Genomic DNA, 25,041 nt, shown 5'->3' on the forward strand with positions numbered 1-25,041 from the left:
AAGAATTGCTTTGGCTATTCTGAGTCTCTTATTTTTCCAAATGAATTTCATGATTGCTTTTCCTATTTCTATGAGGAATGTTGTTGGGATTGTAATTGGAATTTTATTGAATCTGTATGACCATTTTGACAATATTAATTCTTTCTATCCAAGAGCATGGAGAGCGTTCCATCTTCTAAGGTCTTCTTCCATGTCTTTCTTTAGTATTCTGTAGTTTTCATTGAATAGGTCTTTCACCTTTTTTGTTAGATTGATTTCTGAGTATTTTATTTTGTTTAAAGCTATTGTAAATGGGGTAGATTTCCTAATTTCTCTTTCTGAGAGTTCATCACTAATATATAGAAATGCATTTGATTTATGGGTGTTGATTTATATCCTGCTGCTTTGCTGAATTAATTTATTAATTTATTAATTCTAGAAGTTTTCTGTTGGTGTTTTTTTTTATTTTATTTTGGATTCTCTTAGAATCATGTCCTGGGCAAATAGTGATAGTTTTTCGTTTCCTATTCTTATCCCTTCAACTTCTTTTGTCTGTCTAATTGCCTAGCTAGAGTTTCAAGGACTATGCTGATAGGAGTGGTGAGAGAAGGCATCCTGTCTTGTTCCAGTTCTTAGACGGAATACCTCCAATTTTTCTCCATTTAGAATAATGTTTGCCTGGGGCTTAGCATAGATAGCTTTTAAAATGTTGCAGTTTGTTCCTCCTACCCCTAGTTTTTCAAGTGTTCTGAACATGAAAGTCTAAATATAATTTTGTATTATATTTAGTCATGAATAATATGTCTCTTTATATATGCATACATAGTTGCTGTACATATTTTGCTATGTTTTGTATTTTCTATCTCATTTTAGCTATTCTCCCAAATGTTTAGTGGTTTTGCATTTTATTGTTAATTTCTCTAATGAGTAATAACATTAAGCACCTTTGTTATATATTTATTCTGGCTTTGTAACTTGTTATGAGAAATATATGTCATAAATATGTTCTCCCACTTATTGGTTGTCTTTCCACTCTCTTATTGATTTATTTAGTGCCAGTGATTAAACCCAGCTGTGCTTAACTACTGAACAACATTCCCAACCAACCTTTTTTATTTTCTTTATTTTGAGATAGTGTTTTGCTAAGTTACTAAAGACCTCAGTAAGTTGCTGAGGCTGGCTTTGAACTCAGGATCCTTCTGCCTCAGCCTCCTGAGTTGCTGGAATTACAGGTGTGTACCATCACACCTGACCTCATTCTTACTCATGTCTTTCCATAGAAAAAAGTTAATTCTAATATAGTCTAATGTATTGATATTTGCCTTTATTATTTCACAACTTTTTTTTCCATTCTGTGGCCTTATAAGTATATTATTTTATGAATAATTTTTAAACTTGCAAACATACTTAGGCAAAAATCTAAATGTTTTCATGCAGAACTTGGATTTTTCAGATTTTTAGAGTATCAGACCATGAATATATGTCTATTTTATAAATTTGTATATCTGATTAGCCTTGAATAGTAGTTGCATAAACTATTGTTCCTCAAGTATTTCTTGAATGAATGAATAAAATTAGAGATATAAGGAATGCCCAATTATTTCTCTAAACACAAGGAGAAAAAAAAAAACCCTTTTAGAACATGTCTACTCTGTTTGAAAAATTAAAAATCTAAATTTTAGCAATTGAGAAATGCATATTTTTCCCTTTTCTACTCACGTTGGCGGTGTTGCTGGTTGCTTGGGTCCACAAGTCTCCTCCTTCTTGGGCCCAAGAAGAAAACACATTCATGAGGCAGAGGAGAAGTCAGGGAAGGTTAAGCTCAACCACACAGCTGCATTCAAAACTTCTGCATATTCTGTATATCTGCTTTCATCCCTTTGGCCAAGCCAAGTCACATGGCTGAGCCTAAGTCAGTAAATGAGACTCTAAATATAGAACCTTTCATAAAGAGAGGTATTAATAATTTTGAACAATTATGTATCTCACCATTCTGCCTCATGTTAAATTCAATAATATTTTCTCCAAAGTATTCTATACATCCATCAAAAGAATGTTGTGTCTAAATACATTCATTTATGAATTTAATTTATTTGAAGAATTGATCACATGTTTTAATCATTTGGCTCAAACCTATAGCAATAATTAACTAATTGTCAAGAATACATTTGAAGAGAGATGTAAATATTCAATTTCCTCATAGATTTCATGTAGAAGAAACTGCTTGCTATTTATCTTGATAATAAAGAGATAAATGGCAAGATTGAATTATTTGAAAAAGCTGAGGGAAGTCTACCAGAAAATATCAAATTTCTCTCTCCTATACTAAATTTTCCCTTCCATTAAAAACTTGCATTGGTCTGTGCAACGTTTTATATATTAATTAATCCAAAATAATGTTTCTTTGCAATGTAAGACTTGGAAATTAAATATGTTTTTGGAAAACACATGCACTTGCATATTCCTCAAATGGCATATATTGTTAAATGTAACTTATGTAAACATATTTTTTTATTTTATTATATTTTTGGTTCTAGTATTAAGAGAAATAATGGGTCATGTCTTGCATCTCTATATTTAGTTATTAATTCAAGAAATATTTAAGGAATAGTAGTTTATGCAACCACTCTTCAAGGCTAATCAGAAACAGGTGTATAAAATAGACATACATCCATGGTTTAACTCTAATGCATTTTCATTCACCAAATTGCCCTTGTGTTAAAGTCATGTAGTTGTTTTCCTAGACTGAGCCATTTTGATGTATTCCCTCACTCAAACCTCTACTGCCACAGAGGTGCCTCCCAACACCATAGAAGAGTTTTGCTGCTGTCACGTTCCAAATCATAGCTCTTTTCCTGAAATGACCCTGAGATGTTTAATTTTAAAGCAATCATTTCAATTATAATATATGATACCAAATATAAGATAAAAAATTGGTGCCAAAATGATTTCCATGTCTCTCACTTCTTTATCAGAATTTCCCAAAGAAAACTATGTACCCCCTTCCTGCTGGCCCTGTCCCTGAATCTTTATCATCCAGCTGTTTGGACTTGTGGCCATTCTACACATCTGAGAAATATTTTCATTATCAGCTCCATAAATTTTCTTACAGTTCTAATTGTTCTGGACATATTGCAAGTGTTTTCACAGTCGATTAAGATTCTTAAAGTTCTCTTCTATTTGTCTTCCATTTTATTGTTCTAGCTTTACTATTCTCTGTATTTTCCCTTTTCCTAAGTATGGACATTTACAGCAAAGGTTTTGTTTTCTTTCTCTTCATTCTCTCTGAAGACATCGATTCTTGACAGGTGATTGTCAATTCATTTTTGTAGTCCCATCTTCTCTCCTGAGGTTTAGTTTCCAAAAGGTAGAATTTTGCATATCATTATTTTAAATACAGTGGCCTAAAACTGAAGTTGTATTCCCACCCCCAAATATCCTTCTCTATCTGGCATTTCTATTTCGGTTGATGATGCTGCCTTTATTTCAAGATGGGTGAAAAGATTGCCTCACATCATCACCTCATGTTTTCATTAGCCTCCTCTGAGAAACAGTACAACCTTTCAATCTTCTCAGTAACTTGTCCATCCTTAATTAAAATCCTTATCATCTTTTCCCCAAAGTACAGTGATCTCCTTATTCCTCTGTAACTAAATCATCTGTATCTTCCATATATTCAACCATTAGTTTGGTTTCCCTAATCCTGACTTTGAGCATCCTACTCCTGTTCTTCACCCAATTTTTAGAAACCTTCCTTTTACTTTCCTACAAGTTTTGTGCTGATTGCTCAGCCTTTTCAATCCACTTATTAGGGGAGATGATAACAATAAAGCTGATAGCAGGGATTCAAGTGAGTTTGACAACTGAAAACTGATTTCATGGGGCAAACAATCTTCTGCGGAGTTACAGAGGTACCAGGAAGGACCAGTACTAAATCTAACAGCAAGAAGGAGACATCCAGCCAGGCATAAGCAAGAGAATCATAGAGTTGAGGCCATGATAAGCCAAAGTGAGGAGGACCAGTGTGATGAAAGAGTCAAAAACTTTAGTATTTAGAAGATGGAGATGCAGAAGCTAAGAAGGTGAGGACAAATTTGAGTTGCTTCTTGATTGTGTAGCAGAATACTCAACAGTGTTCCATAGGATCCTACTAAAAACAAAACAAAACCAACCAACCAACAAACAAAAAACAATGCAATACTCATCAAATGACTTCTGCATTCCTGTTTCCAAACTTTTGCTAAAGCTCTGTGCTTACTTCTAATGCGCCTCTCAATTTCGTTCTCCTCATCTAGAGTCTGAACATATTTACAAAGTACATCTAGATATTGTGTTATGTTCTGGGGGTAGAAAGATAAATCAGACATGACCCCTGAGGGAGCTGTAGTCTATTGATGCCAAGCTCAATCCCCTCACCTGCATAGGTCCTTGGATGGACCAGTCCATCCTGAAGGGAGTTAGATCTCTTTCAGGTGCTCATAATCCTGGATGACTTATTCCTACTCAAATTGGAATTCATTATTCAAAATTGTATGCTTGAGCTTTTATTTGATTCTCATGTATGTCCTTGAGCTCTTAATTGATTCTCACAGTAGGATTTGTTCATTATTTTTATGTTTTCAATGAAACTGAAAATTCTTGGAAATGGGAGATGGTGTTAGTTTTAAAACACTAAGAGAAATGCCTTAATTTCACAGGAAGAGCTCCACGGTGTGTGTAGAGGAGAGGTATGCCCCATAGTTTGGAGGTGAAGCTGTAAGGTGGTAATGAGAGGGCATTTATAGGACTTTCACAAGTCACCCTGCCTTCTGAACTAGAAATCCTGCTGAGACAAGAGCATGGTATGTCCTGTGCAGTAGTCCAAGGGTCAGTGGAAACCCTGAAATTCTGAAGGCTGCAAACAGTTTGGTTATAGGATGTTTTAGGAAATTAGCTCTAACAGACTTTTTCATGGCAAGTCTTTCCAGTTTCAGCATCTATTACTGGACTGATTCCTTCAGCTTCATAAGTATTTAAACAAGGCCCCTTTGTTTCTTTCACTTATGTCAAAAACCCATTTATTTTTATGACTCTGAGAAAATGTTTTCACATCAATACTCCGAGTATCCAATTTTGGGTTGACAACATGTCTTTTTTAGGTTGATGAGTTTTGCATACATTTACACTTCATTATATATTGATTAGCAGAAGTGCAGGCTTAAGTTTCCAAGTATTGGTTGGCATTTAAAATGGGATATATTTAAAAACAAACGGCTGGGACCATCCCAGTACATCGCTGTGTATAATTTCCTGACTGTACTCACTACATCATAAATAATAATGAAAGTAAATGTACGTTTATCAGAAAGAATCAACAAAACCCCAGCACTGATTTGCTGATCACACTTGTCTCACCAGGCATTAAAGCCAGCTTTCGAACAAGGGTGCCTGAAGGTTTGATTGTCTTTGCAGCATCACCTGGCAATCAGGAAGAGTATCTTGCACTTCAGTTGAAGAATGGTCGACCTTATTTTCTTTTTGATCCTCAGGTAAATTATTAATCATGACAGTTGATATCTCTGAGAGTTTAGTAGGTGCCAGGTACTGCGGTAAGTGCTGATATTTTCATGTTGAATCTTCATCAAAAACTCATGAGGAAATAAGTATAAGTACTATTACTATCTTCACTTTACCAATGAAGAAAAGGAGAATTACAAAAGTGATGTGACTTGCCCACAGTTAAGAGAGCAGAGCTAACTTTCAAACCCAGGTAGTCTGACCAAGAATCCATGTGCTCTCACAACAAAGATCCTACCTTATAAGGAAGATTAAAACTTTTAAATAAATTTGAGTAGAACTCTTTTTATTTTCCTTGAGGACAAAAATTATGCCTTTAATTTCTTTCTTTTATTCTTCCCTTCCTCACCCCTCTCTTCATCATTTCACCTGCAAATGTTTAAGTTAAGTAGCTTCAGACACCAGTAGTTTTACAGTTAAGACTGTTCCCTATGTTGCAATCTGGAAAGGATACAGTAAAACAATTTAAAATATTCATGAATGTTATGAAAGAGAAGAATGGGATGCTATGTGTCATGTGAACATAAAATGAAGGATCCTTGTTCTGAGTTGTCAGTCTTCTCTGAAAATGGGATATTTAACTGAGATGCAAAACAATGAGGAAAACTGGGTTAGGGTAAGCATATCTCTACCTGAGGGCATTTCCTAGAACTGGGACAGGGCAGGGGAAACACTAGGGAAAGATGGGGGAAAGGTGTTGGGAATAAAATTTCTAGGAAGAGAAAATAGCAACTGTTATATACTAGAAATAGCATATAGGCTGATGCACACTGGTAAATTTCATCAACTCAGAAGGCTGAGGCAGGAGGATCACAAGTATGAGGCCAGCCTCTGAAACTTAATGAGACCCTGTCTGAAAATTAAAAAAAAAGAAAGTTTAAAATAATGTACTTGGGATGTTGTTCAGAGGTGAAGTACCCTGGGTTTCATCCCCAGTACCAAATTTTTTTTTTAAAAGTGCTAGACAGAAAAGAATTTATGGCATGTCTAATATACTGACATAAATTTAATGTGGCTGGTGAATACAGAATAAAAGGAAAAGTGGTAAGTTGAAAAGTAGGGAGAGACCAAGTCATTTAGGGACTTGTAAGCAAAAGTAAGGATTTGAATTATTCCTAAGGACAATGGGAAACATTAAATAAGTTGTCTTCATCTTAGTTAAACAAATGTTAGCAAACATTTGATATTAGGCAATGTACAGGGCCTCTCAGTAATTGAGAAATGAGTTAGACTAAATAAAATCTTTGCTTCGCATTTCCTCCAGTCTCCAACTTAAAACTGATGATCTAAGTCATAAATTAAGCTTACTAAGTAAATGTTTCACATCCTGTTGGTAAAACTGGCATAGTTTACACCCTCTGTAACCAAGATGCATCTAGGATCATGGACAAAGAACTCTGGGTAAGGGTTACAGCTTTAGTACCCTGGAGGCCCAGTGACCTTGGAGAGGCCAGGCAAGGCCTGCTGGGCCAAGCGTGTGTGAGCCTCATGGCCAGGCTCAACAGGCAGCTGAATCCTTCCTTTCTAGTGAAACTGGCAACTAGAAAGACCAGAGACACAGGGTTTTACTCCAAGATTTTTGACAAGGACCTGATAATTCCCTGGTTAGTGTATTGGAGGCCCTCAGTCACAAGGACTTCTGAGTGTTTCCAGGAGCTGAAGCTCCTTACAGGATGTTAACAGGGGTGCAGTGAATAAGCAAAGAAAAATAATATCACGCTGAAGCAGACCCAGCAGCCCGAGAGACAGAGAGAAGATACAGTCATCACAGAAGGCCAGGCAGATGGCAACTGGGAAAAAAAAAAAAACCCAAAATCAGTACACTAAAGTCAATTCAATTACAGAACTGAAAATATTATTTTTCATTTGAAACCTTTAAGGAGATTAATTAGAGGAGAGATACATTGAGCTTCAGATTGGTAGAATGGAAGATCAAGTTGAAGGCATTTCTCAAAGTCCATCATCAAAATAAGAAAAAATAAAGAAGATGCTACCACTGTTAAGAGATCCAAAAGGAGAACAAAAAATACATGTACAATAACAAAGTAGGTGAAAGTACATGATTTAAGAAAGAATGAACTATGAGTTTATTGAAAGAATAAGCAAAACTTATATCAAGAATGAGCAATACTTCTATAATATCTCTATTTGCCAGACCTTATTCCAGGCGTTCAAACACACACACTCACAGACACACACACACACATTAGTAGTTCTCAACAATTCTGTGAGGTAGGTACCCTTATTTTTTCTCATTTTACAGAGTCATACTATTAGTAAGGGACAGATTTTTAAACTCACACAGTTAATCTTCAAAAATGATTCTAGCAATCATGCTGTACTAGTGCTTTTTTGACAAAAAAGAAAGATATTTCTTAACATCCATAGACTCATAAAAAAAAAAAAATTCTACCCGTCACCCCATTGGAGGAAAATATTTCAGCAAAGCCTCTAACCAAAAGGAAAAAGAAGTTCAGAAATATCAAACAGAGAAGCAGTGGTGAATAATAAACCTAGCAATATTCAGGAAACCTAAATATTTAATGGCAGAGTGACTAGAAATTTGCTTTAGAGAACCAAATAACAATCTTTGAAATAGAAGAAAAATACAGCAAAGACCAGAAAACAGAAGCAAAACCACACACAAAGCCCCCCAAAAAGTGACTTATAATTGTCTGCTGCTAAAATTAGCAAGTTGAAGGAGATGGAAAGATGAGTGAATTGACACTTTAAAAATTTTCAGCTTAGTGGGAAGAGGGGGTAAAGAAGATGAAAGTGGTGTCATGTTTTCATAAAATAACCAAGGAAAATGTTTGGTTTTAATTGTAGAAGAATAAGTTAATTACTAGTTAGATGAAAATGCTCCCCAGAATATACAAATAAGCCATATGACAATAACACCAAAAAAGATCAAATGCTAAATTGTGAAAATCAACAAAAAAAAAAAAAAATGAGAGAAAAGGAACAGTACCATTAAACAGAAGAATGTCAACAAGATATAAAAATCTGGCTCTGCTTTGCTGCCTTCAGCTTATTAATATCTGGTGATATTTAAGAAGAAGTCAGATGGAGAAAACTCTAAATCACATACATATTTGTTTATAGAACTTTTTACAATATAGGCTCATAGTTTAGTAATCCCATTTTATTTTTGAAGTAGCCCTTTGAGTTAGGTATTGTTTGCATTGGTATACTTTAGACAAAGTGGCTTAACTTGGGTCACACAGTGGATTTGTGGTAGAACTGGCACCAAGTTTAGTTTATTTCATTTCATGCAGCTTGGCTAAGAATGTATTACACTCTAGGTACAATATGCAGTCAGGCACTTGGAACACAGAAATAGGAAATGAACAGAATACCATTCATAAGAACACTGACCATAGATGGTTTGTGACAGGCTTTGAGTATTTAATAAACACACGTATGTGTGCAGACTTACACACACAAAAAAAAAAAAAAAAAAAATATGGAGTAAAATCTTCGGACAATTAACTCAAAAATGATGTCACCAGATCTGAAGCATGATCACCATCTGTGTTAGTTAGCTTTTCATTGAGGAGACCAAAATAACTGACAAGAACAATTTAGAGGAAGAAAAAGTTTAATTTGGGCTCAAAATTTCACAAGTTCAAGATGTGGTCAGTTGACTCTCAGCAACAAGGTGAGGCAGAACATTATGGTGGAAGGAAACATTATGGCAGAGGAAAGCTGCTCAGCTCCTGTCAGCTGGGCGTTACAGAGAGGGAGGGAACAAGGGGCCTCAGGAAAGATGCATATTCCAGGGCATGTGCCTAGTGACCCACCTCCTCTAGCATGCTCACCTGCCTACAGTTAGCACCCAATCCATTCAAACTAGGGTGTACTGATTAAGTCACAGCTTTAATACTTGTGAATATTCACACCTCTGAATATTCCTACATGGACACAGGAGATTTGGGGGAACACCTCAAACCATAATGCCATCTCCACAACACGAGTGTTCCTCTCTCTAATATATGTGATACTTTCAGACTGCAGAATAGAAGTGGAAGGAAATCAAGCAATACCTCAGTCTACTCAATCACAGTATTCTTAAGATCTTGAGAATGGCTGCCAGGAAATTCTCAGGGTCTCATTTTTCTCGTCTCCTTTATAGTGATCAGAGGGACAGGCCAGTGCAACATGATAACAAGAGTTCAGGGGAACACAGGGCATTGCCATCATTTCTGCCTTCTTACTCTTCTCTTTCACACAATCACCTCTACTGCTCCTTTCTACTAGCAGAATTATCTTTCCCAGCTGCTCCGTCTCTACCCTGTACAGCCAAATTCCAACCTATGTGTGTTTGGTAGGTGACAGCCAACTATTAATAAAGTTGTTACAGCCAGAAGTTGGGAGCTGAGGAGAGAAGGAAGAGTTGAATGATACTGGATAAGAGTATTCATATTTAGAATAAAAACTTTTCTCTACAAGGCAAAAGCAGTGTGTGTTTTTAGCACAATGACAATTTATTTTTTAAAAAGTTACTAGTTGAGGAGGATTGTGTTAGGATATATTTGAGAAAATACAATAAGATGTACTATACTAAGTACTCGAGAATCATGATGCAATCCATGCAGCAATGAGCTCAAGATGTCAAGGCTATGTCCTTCCTTACCGCAGAGGAATTTGTATCTAAAAAAGTTAACTAGACCTATTTGCTAGATTTGTAATGAAGACTCCCCTGCCCACTTATTTGTAGCTAAATTTTGAAACTGATGGAGAAAATTTTGAACTGTCTTTTTTTGTTTTACTGTTTGTTCCCATTTGAAATAGGAAAATGAATGTAGTTTCTTGTACAAAGTTATAGCTACTCTCCCTTAAATGAAGTTTAGAAGCTTGTTTTATAAGCCTTCCTTTGGTATTGAAATTATTTATATGTTAGATAGCACTTTAAGCCAGTATTAATATCTTTTGTCTTTAAGAAGACAAGATTATCTAGTTAATCTTACAATCCTCATCCTCATTTGCAGGTAATTAAGTACTCAATGTGTCTTTCCTATGTGACCATACGATACAGTGAGGACATAGTCTATGTCTATTTTTTTTTTTATAAATATGCCCTCAAAACTTAGCACAAACCTCAGAACATAGTTGACGCTTAATGAGTATCTTTTGATGGATTGCTTGACTACTTTTATAATTGTTGGTAAAATAGTACTCTATATAATTAAAGAAAATTATCCATTTTGGGGTTAAAATTTCCAGCTTTTAATGACTTTGTAATACTTTAGTTCTTCTTTGTTTTAATATGTCTGTTAGACACCTTACCTTTATCAGAAAACATATAATATGGTTGTTTTTAAATTCCAGTTCCTAAATCCATTCCGAAAAATTAAATTTTGAATTGTGGAAAGAGTATTTTCGGGGAATTTTATAGCTACTGTCTAGCACATAGATTTGAAGTCGTCTTGTAGTTTGCTGTTTTTGAAATATCTTAGTGAATTTGAGCAATAAATTCCTTAAATAACCTTAAATAAATAAATAAATAATTCTACATAGAGGACATACGTATAATACCAAATATGATTACTCTTCCAATTAGCCAATGGGTTTCATTGAATAAATGCTTATGAGGAGTGGAAAAGATTATTTAAAATTGGCTATGTTTTCATGTATGATGGACTGAGTATTTAAAACCATTGTTAAGAGACACAAGTAAATTAATTGCAACTTTAATTGCTATTTTTTTATTGTCTCTAACAATTTGGTATAATCTTATCCTTTATTTGGTTAATTACAGTTTTGAGTATACTTGATCAGATGATATTTTATTGACTTGTAATGGTCCATGGTTGTCACTTAAGTGTTCTATGTTCAGTGACATTAAGAGAAAATCCATAGAATATTCTGTTTTTGCTTAGAATAAAGCTGTGAAAGTGAAAACTTTCGGATAATTCTGACTAGCATCTCTTTAATGCATCTGGTATTTTTCACATGAAAAGAGCAAACTGTGTAAGATGATACCAGAAATGACCACAGAATTATTATTAAATTGGGGAACAGGGCTGGGAAGAATCTTATAACCATCATTAAAGAATAATATTCTATGAATAAAAGCAAGTTTGGCATACTGTGTGTATAGATTATGTACTTGGATGTGTCTCAAAAAAATATGATTTCTGACACAGAGAAGTATTAATGCTTCAGATTGTTGCCAAACAAAATATGAAGAACCACTTATTCAGACACCTGATCTTTAGAATGCAGCATCGTTTGTAACAATTTTAACGCTAACTAAGTACACTTTGATGAGACAGCATTTAATAAAATGCTCATTAATTTCATCATTAGCAAGGGTATGCTAAGAAGTAAGCCAGTTTCTTATGTCACGCCCAATTAGCATCCCATGCTAGTAATCCCATTAGTATTGTTGAATTCACTAATGGAAAAACTAATGGGCATGCGACCAGGGCACATTAATTGGGCACGACACCAGTTCTGGTTTTAATTATTAAACTACGATAATGAAATGTGTGTTTGTAAAATATTAAAATGTTGAAATAGGGCTGAAGAAAATAAAAGAGTATGTAGAAGAAAACAAATATAAGGAAAGTCAGTCTACAAAAATTCAAGACTAGAAAATAAACTTACCAAATGGTGATGTTTCTAGCTGACCGAGTTGTCTATAAAAGTTGGGATATTGTCCATGTGAGAAGCACCCCACTCATACTCATGGGAAATTAAAAACCGGTTTTCTTTTTTTTTTTTTTTACCTTTGGTAACATGAAATTCTGTTTGTCATACATGTTGTCAAGTCCATTATGAGGCCTGACAGGAGCCAATTAAATGTGTAGAATGGACATGTTATATCACTGAAACTATTTTAGGGAAATATCAACAGAAATGTTATAGTAAAGATGCTGTGGTTAACATGATACCTTTCATTGTATAAATCTTTAGTTTTATTACATCAGATAATTATCAATAATCTCTTAAGGAAAATGTACAGATCTAATTAAACATTTTGGGTAATTAAAAAATTTTGCCATATTTTACCTAGCCTTATTTTAGTCTTTAAAAAATATTTATTAGGATGAGGTTTGTTTTTGCCAGGTAAATCTACTTTATTAAGTAAGAAATTAATTTATTTTTGTTTAGAAATTTTAGATTAATTTTTGTTTTTTCTTTAATACATAGTGAATAATATTGGTGATGAAGTTGGAATTTCTTTTCTACTCTTGTTTATTTGCTCAGACTAAAATGATTACCATTGTGTTCACCATAACCTAATGAAAAAGGGTTTACTTAGCTCTAAACTGCTAAGGTGGCAGTTTTTCATTTCTTTTTCTTTGTTTCCTTACTCTTGCCTCTTCTTGCTCATCTCTCTTTACGATATCGATATCTGCCATTTGTAGGTCTTATCCAAGTAGGGATACATTTTTAACTATGGTGTTATTACCTTAACTAGGGCTATAAATGCTAGATTTTTAAACCACAAAGTTTTGTGCACTAAATTTAACTCCACACTTAAGTTTAATGTATTAATTACTCACTAATTTTTAATGTGACTCTCATTCCACCCTGTTATTAATAGTTCAGTGAAGGTAAGAGCAACTAATTTGCCCGACGTTTCTCTATCTTTAGAAACAATTTTCAGTGCTCTCTAAATTAGTTTTAAATTCTTATTTTTTCATAGTTCCACCAATGAAAATTAAAACCTAAAATTTTAAATTATAAAACTCAATACCTTTCTGATGAACATGGGATACTCATAATTCAAGTACCTTTGTAAGAGATTCCTATTCCAAAGAGAAGTTTTATTTTTCAGATTTTGGCACTGTGGCCCAGAGATGTACATCACAGGAAAACCAGAATGATGTTGGACATCAACTTTAATGTGCAGTTCTGTTTTAATCATATGCCTGCCTACATCAGGATCATAATGTTGAAATTTGTAAACTGGTTTACAACAAATGAACAAGTGTCTTTGTACCATTGCAGAAACATTCATTCATTCATTCTTTCTCTTAAGGGATCCTCAGTGGAAGTTACCACAACTAATGATCATGGTAAACAATATAGCGATGGCAAATGGCATGAAATAATTGCTATTAGGCATCAGGCATTTGGCCAAATCATTCTAGATGGGAAGTACACAGGTAAGCACTTCTTTGTGTATAAAAGCAGTTCTATTGATACTAATGGTGTTGCCATATTTTTGGCTATTTGTATTTCTAGGTTTCTCCTCTCACCATAATCTTACTAAATTTCATCTAAATTGCTGTCAAAAGTTTCTTCTGAATATTCCTAAAATGATTAAGTTTATCAACTGGTTTCTCTTTCATAGAGGGGCTTCACTAAAGCAAAATAAAGAACTAGATCACTGGTGGTCACTGTAGCTTGCCTATTCTCTAAAATTTTCAAGGGCCTTTAGTTCTCTTGCATGTTTTAGTCAGCTTTTTTGCTGGTATGGCTAAAAGACCTGATCAGAACAATTAGGGGAGAAAATATTTATTTTGGGGCTCATGGTTTCAGAGGTCTCAGTACACAGAAGACCGGCTCCATTTCTCAGGGTCTGAGATGAAACATCATTTGTGAACAGTACGGTGGAGGAATGCATCTCAGGATATTATCAGGAAGCAGAGAGAGACTCTACTCACCAGATATAAATATATACTGCAAAGCCATGGGCCCAATTACCCATCTCCTCCAGCCATGCCCTACCTGCCTTCAGTTACTACTCAGTTAATCCCTTTTGGGGCATTAATTCACTGTTTGGGCCAATGCTTACAAAACCAAATCATTTCACCTTTAAAATTTCCTGTGTTGTCTCACATGTGTGCTTTTGGGGGACACCTCAGATCCAAACCATAACACTTGTGTGACTTTGGCTTCCAGAAGGCAAAGAGAGTAAAACAGTTATCTTCATTTAGAGATGAGGAAATCAAGCCTCAGAAAAGTTAAATAATTTCTCTCAGTTTATCCAGTTGATAGCGGCATTCTTTGCACACATACCCTGTCTTTGCACATTTTATTTTTCTTTCCAGCTTACTTCCACTAGTATCCTCATGTAACTATAAGAATTATTTTACCTGACTAATGATGAAGGCTTTTAATTAACTCATTTAGAATATGTGTAAATTTTTTTGAGCGCCTACTATGTCCCAGGCACTACTGTAGGTACTCTGGATACTGAGAGCAAATAGAATTTTTTAGAGTTTACATTTTGCAGGGGAGTTGGTTGGAGGTAGGAGATAGAGTAAATAAAGATTAAACAAGTATCCAGTGGTGATAGATCCTGAGAAAGGGCAAGCAGGGTAAGAGGGAAAGTGTATCTGTTTTTATGGGTCTGAGCATCAGTGTTAGAGGTATACATGTGTGCTGGGAGGAGTGTTAAATAATATATAGAACTGTTAGGGAAGACCTCTTTGAGAAGGTGGTATTTGAGCAGAGACCTAAAGGGAAGAAGCAGTGACCCAGGCAAATGCCCAGTGAAAGAATGTTTTGAACCAAGAGCACTGCATATATCAGAGCCCTGTGATGGGAGCCTACCTTAGGACGCATGTCACAGACCAATAACGACCAGTTTGGGAAAGAGGGAGTGAAAGGATTAGTGATGGGACATGAGGTCAGAGGCTAAATAATATAGGGCCTTGAGGGTTTTTACATAAAAGGAAATCTTTGGGGATTTTGAGAAAGGCTTCTCTGTTCAGAATAAGGGCAAACACATGGACATGGAGACCAATTAATAGACTTCTACAATAACTCTCTGTTAACTCAGGCATGAAATAATGGTGACTGAAACCAGGGAGGTCACTGTGGATAAAATAAGAAGTGGTCATATTCTGGTTATATTGAACATGTCAAATTAACAAGATCTGATAATGAAATTGAGGGAGAACAAGAGCTCACAAACTACAACCTGTGGACTGAATTAGTTCATACCTGTTTTTATAAATAAAAGTGTATTAGATCATAACTATACCCATTCATTTATGTTTTTATCTATGACTACTTGTTGCTGAATAGTCTACAAAGATACCATCTGGCCCTTGATGACTATTGCTAGTCCTGCATGTAACGTGGTTGCCAGGTATGGGGCCTGCATGACTGGAAGAATGTAGTGGCCAAAATGATGGTGTGCAAGCCAGTGAGAGAAGAAAGTTTGAGATGTTCAGAGTTCAGGTTTTAGCATGTTATATGCTAGGTATCCGTGGATATCCAAGTGGGGATACCAAATAGGCTGTTGGACATAAAATTATGTATTTGGAAAAGAGGTCCAGACTGGGAATACAATCAGGATTTGTTGGCTAAGGATGTTATCTAAAACCAGGGGATCAGATGTAGTTAGGGGTAATTCTTGTGTGTTGGTATCTGCAAAAATTAAAATAACAAACTTTCTCTTTCCTCCCAAAGAAGGAGAGAGGTAGATAAAAATCTTAATGGGGAGTTAATATTACTATGAAACAGCTGAGGATCTAGGCCTCTCTGGGCTTTGGCCTTGGTAGTTTGAACTGATTTTCAGTCTACCATTCAGCCCCCTAGAGGACGCTGGGAGTCCAACTAGGTAGAGAAAGGAAGAGGTCCAATAAAGAAGGAGATGGTCATTTCAACATCAGGAAGGGAATCAGTGAAGAAAAGTAGGAACAAACCCAGAGGAAGAAGAATAAAAACAGGGTAGTGTCCCAAAGCTGGGTGAAAGTCTATCACTTGTTAATTTGGGAGAAATAGATTAACCTGCTAAAGTTGGGGTTCTGATCTCATTTTCTGCAGGTTCCTCCACCTCTCTGAATGGTAGTAGTATAATTGGAGATAACACAGGAGTGTTTGTGGGAGGGCTGCCGCAAGGTTACACCATCCTCAGGAAGGATCCTGGTGAGTTTAGTAAGGTATAGGATTATATGTTGTCACCAAAACTTAGAATAGAATCAATGTAACATTACTTCAAAGTGTGAATAAGTATTGTTTGCTATCTCATGTTGTGTTTTTCATCCATATTTCTAAAATTTACCTTAGGCTTCTTCTTTGTTAAAGAAACCATATTTGTATTTATCTTGTTAGTACCCATTGCTTGGTATAAAATTTGAAGTTCAGTAATGTTTGCTGAAATGAATTACACTAATTTCACTCAAATATATATTATTTTAGGACTTATGTAAGAATTTTTCTAAAATTATAAATTCATTGTAAATAATGCAAATATAGACGTGTAAGCCTGATTTGTACTCTAGAGTGAGGAAGATTCCCTGACCATCACCAAACCAATCCCTATTCATAGATGATGGACATATGGTCTTTGTTACAATAGAAGGTATTGATATGTAACAGATAACTCCAACCAAATGCCACAAGTACCATAATTGAGGTTTTAACAAAGCAATTTTCATATTTTAGGGACAAGAGAACAAAAGCATTCTCTAAAAAATACCTAACTAAAACTAACATGAACTGAACCTTAGGCAGAAAAATAACCCCCCTTAGTGGTTCTAGGATCTTTTCCAAGTCCTCATTGAGAATCACAATGTGGTATCCCCGCCACAAATATGTATTAGAAATTTATAGCATAGATGTCACAAAGAAGCTCAAACACAGATAAGTATAACTTGTTGATGGCTGGTGGTATTCATAGAATCATGGAGAAGAAGATCAAAAGGCATATACAGCTTTTGGTGAGGTTTGGGGAGTAGTATGGTTATTAGGAAATGCTCTAGCAGAGAGAGGATTTTCATTACCTAATTTAGACTGGTAGAGAAATTTCTCTAAAATGCACATACATATATAGCATTTTTAAAAAAAATTTGTTCTTTTGCCTTTAGGACAATGGCAGGTCCAGATACCAAAAGAAAAGAATACCATTCTACCAAATTCCTCTACCATACAAGATATATCTCCAATTAGAAATAATTGATTTCATGTTGTGTATATAAATAAATAAACAAATAGATTGATTGGTTGATTGATTGATTGATATAGGGATCAAACTCAGGTTCTCACATTTACCAGGCATAAATTGGCCTTGAGATCTTTGCTGGTAAATACTTTCCCTAGAATCAAGTCACAAACTCAAAGCTGAGATCAAGACTTGCATCCACCAAGAAGGACATAGCTTTCGGGAATGTGACCTCATTGACATGTGCTCTCTTCCTGTTGCTATTTTTCTTTCTCTCATTAAAACTCTCATCTGCTCACTTTCTCTCCTAGTCTCTGGTTTTCACGGATTTGATATACTCATAAACATCCACTTGGTCTGAAAAGTTCCAAATTTAAGATCACTGTTATACAAATTCTTAAAAGTGTAATCATATTATTGATTTACTTGGATAATAAATTGATTTGTGATGATGTGGGAACTACACTTTAAACTATATATTTCATAGTCACACTTCCTTCAAACCTTAGTTACTTGTAAACATTGTTATATCACTCTTTAAGGCTTATGGAAGTTGTAATTTCTGTGTTACTTAAAAAGGAAATATTCTTACCAGCACTGTAAAACCAATTGTTTTGCATAAATATCTATTTATGCAGATTTGGTGGCTTTGAACCAGTGTTAAAAACATAATAGCTATTATTGACCATAGCAGATTGTGTGGTGTTTACATGAATTATTAGAGGTTTACAATAAATAGGTGGTGAGGGTTATTGGCTATTGCCTATTTCTTTGATATTAATGGCACATAGAATTAATTTCTTGAAAAGAATATTTCAAAATACATCATGTGCATTTTATTAATACTTATCAACTTTTGCAGAGATAATCCAAAAGAGTTTTGTGGGCTGTCTCAAGGATGTGTATTTTTTGAAGAAGTACAATCCCTCTGCTATTTGGGAACCCCTGGATTGGCAGAGTTCTGAAGAGCAATTCAATGTGTATAATAGCTGGGAGGGATGCCCTGCTTCATTAAATGAGGGTGCCCAGTTTCTAGGAGCAGGTAAGGTTCTAAAATCGACATTGATTGTTGTTTATCATGTGCATTAGTCTGTTTTCCATCATTAGGACAAAAAGGAAAAGGTTTATTTTGGCTCACAGTTTTAGAGATTCCAGTCCGTTGTCAGTTGCTCCTGTATGTTTGCACCTGTGCATGGGAAGCAGCACAGGTGGAAGTATCTGGTGGGGCAAAACCACTCACCTGTCATTAGGAAGCAAAGAATAAAGAGAGGCCAGGGTTCCAGAGTCCCCTTCAAGGGAACCCTCCAAGTGACTAAAAACCTTCCACTAGACTCCACCTCTTAAGGTTTTGGCCACCTTGGATTGCACTGCTCTGGGGAAACAGCCCTTTAACCCATGGGACTTTGGGGCATGATCAAGATCCAAACTATAGCAGCATGTACATTCTATGATTAGCATAATTTAATTTCTCCTGATTACTTTGACCTCCTATGAACTCAGTATCACAGAAATGCCTAGTTGTGTCATAATGCTCAGAAATATAATACCAGTCTGAATGTGTAATATACATTGTAAGATTCCTAAGTATGTATTTGCATGTAACATCTTTGGTGGCCCACACAGTTCTTTGTTTCCATATGTTAGTGTCACAGATGTCTAGTTGCAAACCAGCTGTTTGAAAATAGGAATGCTGTTTTACTTTGAAAGATGTTTCCAAAGAGATTTGTTGACTAGGTTAATTCAAAATACCTGTTTGTCTCATTATGTAGATGAGCAGTATTCATAAAGTGTAAAATGTCAGCTATATAATGAGCTAGGTAGGCCAGAGAGAGAGAGAGAGAGAGAGAGAGAGAGAGAGAGAGAGAAAGTAGAATGTCAGAGCCATTGCTCCAAAGGCTTCAGCAAAAGGTGAGATCTACTGTTCATGACATACACACCTGTGGCCCAGTCTCTGCCAAGATGACCATGAAGGGGCTGAGCAGTAGCCATTGGACTGGATCATGGTGGTTTGGTGGACACTGCTTACTCTTCAAATAAAAGCCAATCTTGGCCTTCTATATCTGTAACTAAGTTGGCTACTTATTCAGCTTTTTTAACTGCCTTCAGAACAGAAAAGGATGTGATATGAATAATATAATACAAATTGTGTACTTGCTTCATTTTTCTCATCCATTCCATTATTCCATTTTTCTTAGTTAGTGCAATGACTTATTATCAATGCTCCCATGAAACAGTAAGATCTTTAAATGCTATAGACTATTACATGATTTTAAGAGAGTAAATGGCTTCATCTTAAAAGCTATTTCAAGTTCATTCTGCCTCTTACGTAAAATTACAAGAGGGATTTGATAACGATGATTTGTACATTTTTTTGTGAGACATTTTCACAATAACAGTGTATGTCCTAGAGTCTTACAAAACTTGCAATGCTAGAGATGCTGTTTACACCTACTAACATGTACATATTCTTGTCTTTAAAGGGTTCCTGGAACTTTATTCACACATATTTCATGGTGGAATGGACTTTGAGATTTCCCTTCAGTTCAGAACAGACCAGTTGAATGGATTGCTGCTTTTCACTTACAATAAAAATGGATCTGATTTTCTTGCTGTATGTTATTTAATTAAATTTACTTTAAAACATCAGACCCAACTTTGAACAAGATAAACCATGTTTTAGACGGAATTAGACCAAATCGGGATTTCTTTTACTGTTTTATTTTTATTTTCATGTTTTTCCTCTAGTATTTCTTAGTTTTAGAGTCCTGTGAAACATTTTATACTTTAGGATTATAATCACTTTAAAAAATGACAGTACTGTGAAAATTTTAATTTAAACTGAACAGATATATAAGGTATTATGAAAATCCAATTTTATTTCCCAATATATGAAAAGTATAATCTCTTTTATTATCTTTTGATGCAGTTTCAAAAGAATATACTTAATATATATTTCACATTATGTCTATGTACATATGATAAAGATATAACACAAGGAACATTTATAAGTGTACCATTCAACCCATGAACTAAATTATTGTAGTTCTTTTGTTTCTGTTAGGCTCTCTCCTATCTTGTTTCTCTATCTCCCATCAGAGGCAATGTGCAATCAGAATAGTGTGTTTATTATTACTTTGAATTTTATAGTTTAAATACCACATATAAAACTCCAGAAAATATTGTTTTTGAAATTTATAAAAGTGGTATTATACTCTAAGCAATTCCTGTCTATATACTGTTTCTGGGTCATTCATGCATTTTCAGGGCCATGCAATATACCTCTACTCTTTTCTGTGATGCTTTGTTTGTTTCTATGTGTCTACTATGGTAAATACAACTGCCATGACATTTTTATGCACTTATCTAAATATATTAAGCAAGTGTAACTGCTTCTACTTGCTTTTACTAATTCAATCAATTGCCAACCAATCATAACTATTATTAAAAAGTTGACTTTAGGGGTTGGGATTGTGGCTCAGTGGTAAAGTGCTTGCCTAGTACATGTGAGGTGCTAGGTTCAATCCTCAGCACCACATAAAAATAAATAAATAAATAAAGGTATTGTGTCCAACTGCAATTAAAAAAAAGTTGTCTTTATAAGAGAAGTTCTTTACAAGTACTAACCTGGAAATAAGAGAAAATTATGGACATCTTACCCTCAGATTTTTAATATCTGGGCAAATAGGCAATAAAATGTGTCTTGTGATTTTAGGATTCTAAGGTATTTTCAATTCATAGGTTTTTGCTTTCTAGTTTATATGTCAATTTTGCTAATAAGGTAAATGGAAATTTAACCATTTGTGACATTTCTTAAAATTTGTGCTTGATTTCAAGTATTGTTCTATTGTTTATTATTGGTGTCTTCCTCTGGAATGAGGTTTCTATGAACACATGGACCTCAGCTCTTCTTCAGTTGTGTCCTTACTGCCTAACCCTTGTCAATTACTACATACACAATAAATATTGTCGGATGGGTACTACCCACATATATACTCTCTTATTTCCCTGGGTACCCTCCCTCCCTCTCTCTCTTTCTCTCTCTCTCTCTCTCTCCATTTTTTTTTTTTTTTGGTGGACCTTGTACATATGAAGCAAGCACTCTACCAACTGAGCTATATCCCCAGACCCAGGAGTAACTTTCTTTAACCTCATATGTCCATTCCATTGTGCGTGTTAGCCTTCCTCCTTGTAGAACCCTCCATGAGGCTTTTATATTTGGGGAGTAGGGTGGTACCAGGGATTGAACTCAGGAGCATTCGACCACTGCATCTCTGAGCCATATCCCCAGCCCTATTTTGTATTTTATTTAGAGATGGTCTCACTGAGTTGCTTAGCACCTTGCCATTGCTGAGGCTGGCTTTGAACTTGCCATCTCCCTGTCTCAGACTCATGAGCTGATAGGATTATAGGTGTGTGCCACCGTATCTGGCTCCATACTTCTTTAAACCTTACTTTAAATCTTCCCAGATTTCTAGGGAATAAAATGCATATCTGGTCTCTGTTCCCATGGTACCTCATCCATATGTTAGTTATTGAATTGGTACTATATGTTTACCTCTACTATTAATGTGATTCCTGGGAACCATGTTTGTCTTAGAGCAGCAGGTATGTGAACATAATTAGGGATTCAGCATTTATTGAATAAAGGGTAATTAAATGAATGCTTACCTGAAGTACTTCATGAATATGATATTTATATAGAAAAACATAATAATTTTACCTGGTCTTTTTTATTTGCACAATATTTTAACTCTCCTATGGTAGCTAATTGAACTTTTAATGAAATAAAAAACATGATAGGTAAAATTATCATATGACATTTGAAAGAACACATACAAATATATTTCCTTTACTACGAAAATTTGAGTGAGATATGTTTGCATTAGGAAATGTCAAATTAATCTAAAAGAATACACATAAAAGCAATTATGTTAGAGATTTAGAATAAGGCTGAAATATTGAATCAAAATATATCTTACAAATTTGAAATTGAGTTCACTAACCAGTTAAAATAAGCTTCATCAAGCTTGACATTTCATTTTCTTATTGTCTCATTATATTTTCCCCCAAATTAAATTGACATATGAAGTAGTATTTTCCCATTTTCTAAAAACTCAAATATAGAGTCATAGTTCAAGCTGTTCTTTTATCTTCAATTGTTCAGTCACTTATCCTAGGATTTAGTCTTTTAACTATGCTTTTATAAAAAAAAAGCTTAGTCGGACATAATATCACATCACAAAATACAATCATTACTGGGTATGAATTTGTTGTACTCAATACAACATTGTTCATGCTAATAGTAAACTTTCAAAGTATTTTATTATATATCACTCCAGTTCTACTTAGGATACAGTGAAACACTTCTACAGAGTTGTTTTAGGGAAAGTTCTTTTTCTTCAAGAAATTAAACTTCTGTTCTCTTCCAAACTGCCCTTCTGCAGCCTTTGTATAGACCTATTTTCTTTTTTAATATGGAATACAGGTGGAGCTGAAGAGTGGAATGTTGAGCTTCCGGTTAAATGCCAATCTTACCTTTGCACAAGTGGATCTACGGCTAGGACTGACCTACTGTGATGGAAAGTGGAATAAAGTCATTGTTAAAAAGAAAGGCTCTGTCATAGCAGCAAGCGTGAATGAGCTGACGGAGCATTCAGCTGGTTCCAGAGTTGAGCCTCTGCTGGTGAATTCACCTGTCTATGTGGGAGGAATCCCACGGGAGTTGTGGAACTCTTACAGGCAGTTGAGTTTGGAACAAGGTAAATTCCCTCTAGTGAAATCCACAGGCTGGTATGGCTCTGGTTCTGCCAAATTTGATGGTTCTGTGCTTCAAGATATGGCAATAAACTCAGGCTCAAAGTAAGACCCACCAGCACCCTCTCCCTTTTATGGAGAATTTTAAGTCCTAAAAACAACCACGAAATACTTTTAGAAATAGTTTTCTGTATGCTATCATACGATTTATAATCATTATATTTATTCTAACATGTCCTCAACAACTATAATTGATATATACATACATAAAAGTAATTATATACATATTACATGTCATTTTGTTTATATTATTATGTGACTATAATTCCACATATTATACATAATACTATAAATATATTTCCTCCCACATTTTCCATGAAAACACATGTGGTTCTAGTATTTTTTTTTTGGATACTGATAAGTATCTACATTTTCATATCTAAAAAATGAAATTGGTAGGCACAACTAGCAATAATGGCAAATTTAGTTATTTTTCTCTCTGAATAAATGCAAATTGTCTACATCCTTTCACCACTACAGTTTTCATGCAGAAAAAAAAAAAACACATGAATGTGTGGGTTTATTTGAATTCCAAAAACTTGTATGAAATTTACATATTGTTGATTATTAATAACCATCAGAGAAAGGAAAGGGCATTATTTATAACTAAAGCAAAACTTTAACTCATGTAAGTTTGAAGGTAATTGAGACATTATTAACTTAAAAAGCTAGCCATGTCTGAGTGCATTGTGTATGGCAGGCATGGTTCTGAGAGCTTTGATTGAGAAGCGAGTTGGTTCTTCTTAAGAAGCTCATGAGTTAGGCACTGCTATTCATTGTATCATCTGTTTTACAGATGAGGAAACTGAAAAGTGCAAAGAAAAATAGCTTGCCTAAGGTCAGGTGGCTACTTAGCTGACAGTGAGACAGTAAGTCTCCTAGTAAACTTGATGTCACTGTCCGTTCTCCTGATTACAGTTAAGCATTCCCATTTAGGGATCATTGGGTGCTGTTCCTCTCTCAAATGGAGAGAGCACTGTAATACCTAGAGTGTGACCAAGCACGCTCTCATGTAGAAAATATTCTCTGTGTCTTTTAAAATCTATGTACCGTGAATGGTTAAAATTTCCATGAAGCAGTCTTTGCCTATTTGGTAAGTACATAAAGATTTAAATGCCTTTGAATAGAAAATATATGGCAAGCTCTAAGGAGACTTTTAGAAGGGTAGTAGTAAGGAGTTAATGAATAACTGGGGTGTAAGACAGTAATGACATTTTCGAGGCACTTAAGATGTAACAGCGGCTAAAAATATTACATTCATATAAGAGCTTCTCCAGGTTTTCAGGTTTCTGAGGTTAGAAAGAACTTGAAAACTCTTTGTAGGAGTGAGATATTTGATCCTGTTTATATCTAGGGGGAAAAAACACACCTATCTAGGCTTGTGCTTTTGAATTACACCTAAACCCATAATTATTGATTGTCCTGGAGACTTGGATAAAGTGAAATTGTAAGATAATAATGACAGAAGTTTAAAACATCAACACAGACCCAAGGGGAATCATTTTACCCACACTAGGACTAAGTCGATGATACTGAAAGATATTTTATTTATGGGTAATACTAAATTTTTATCATTGCAGTATCATTCATATCGGTGGTTCTCAGGCCACTGATAAAATATTAAAGAATGGTGACAGGAAAAAATTGAAATTAGCTCTTATTATTAGTAGTATTCAGGATACACTGGAATCACATGCCTTTTATTTTAAAAGGCAGATTTTGAGACCCCCATTCTTAACATTCTCACTCAGATGCTTTGAGAGACACTGATCTCTATAAGTAACTGAATGCTCTATATAGACATCAAGGAAAATATTCACCATACAGAGGTGGAGCATTGC

General features: G+C 35.0%; 1 protein-coding gene across 1 annotated transcript in view; it reads left to right on the forward strand.

Moving 5' to 3' along the window:
• Positions 1–25,041, forward strand: part of Ush2a (usherin) — a 740,698-nt gene that overhangs the window by 303,800 nt on the left and 411,857 nt on the right. The window contains exons 22-27 of the mRNA XM_015483330.2: positions 5,377–5,507; positions 13,529–13,655; positions 16,270–16,371; positions 18,249–18,428; positions 19,867–19,997; positions 22,872–23,145. Of these exons, the coding sequence (XP_015338816.1) occupies positions 5,377–5,507; positions 13,529–13,655; positions 16,270–16,371; positions 18,249–18,428; positions 19,867–19,997; positions 22,872–23,145 (945 nt within the window). The remainder of the gene's footprint in view (positions 1–5,376; positions 5,508–13,528; positions 13,656–16,269; positions 16,372–18,248; positions 18,429–19,866; positions 19,998–22,871; positions 23,146–25,041) is intronic.

The sequence above is a fragment of the Marmota marmota genome, unplaced genomic scaffold, assembly GCF_001458135.2.
Source record: "Marmota marmota marmota unplaced genomic scaffold, marMar, whole genome shotgun sequence".
In the NCBI taxonomy this organism is placed as follows: Eukaryota; Metazoa; Chordata; class Mammalia; order Rodentia; family Sciuridae; genus Marmota; species Marmota marmota.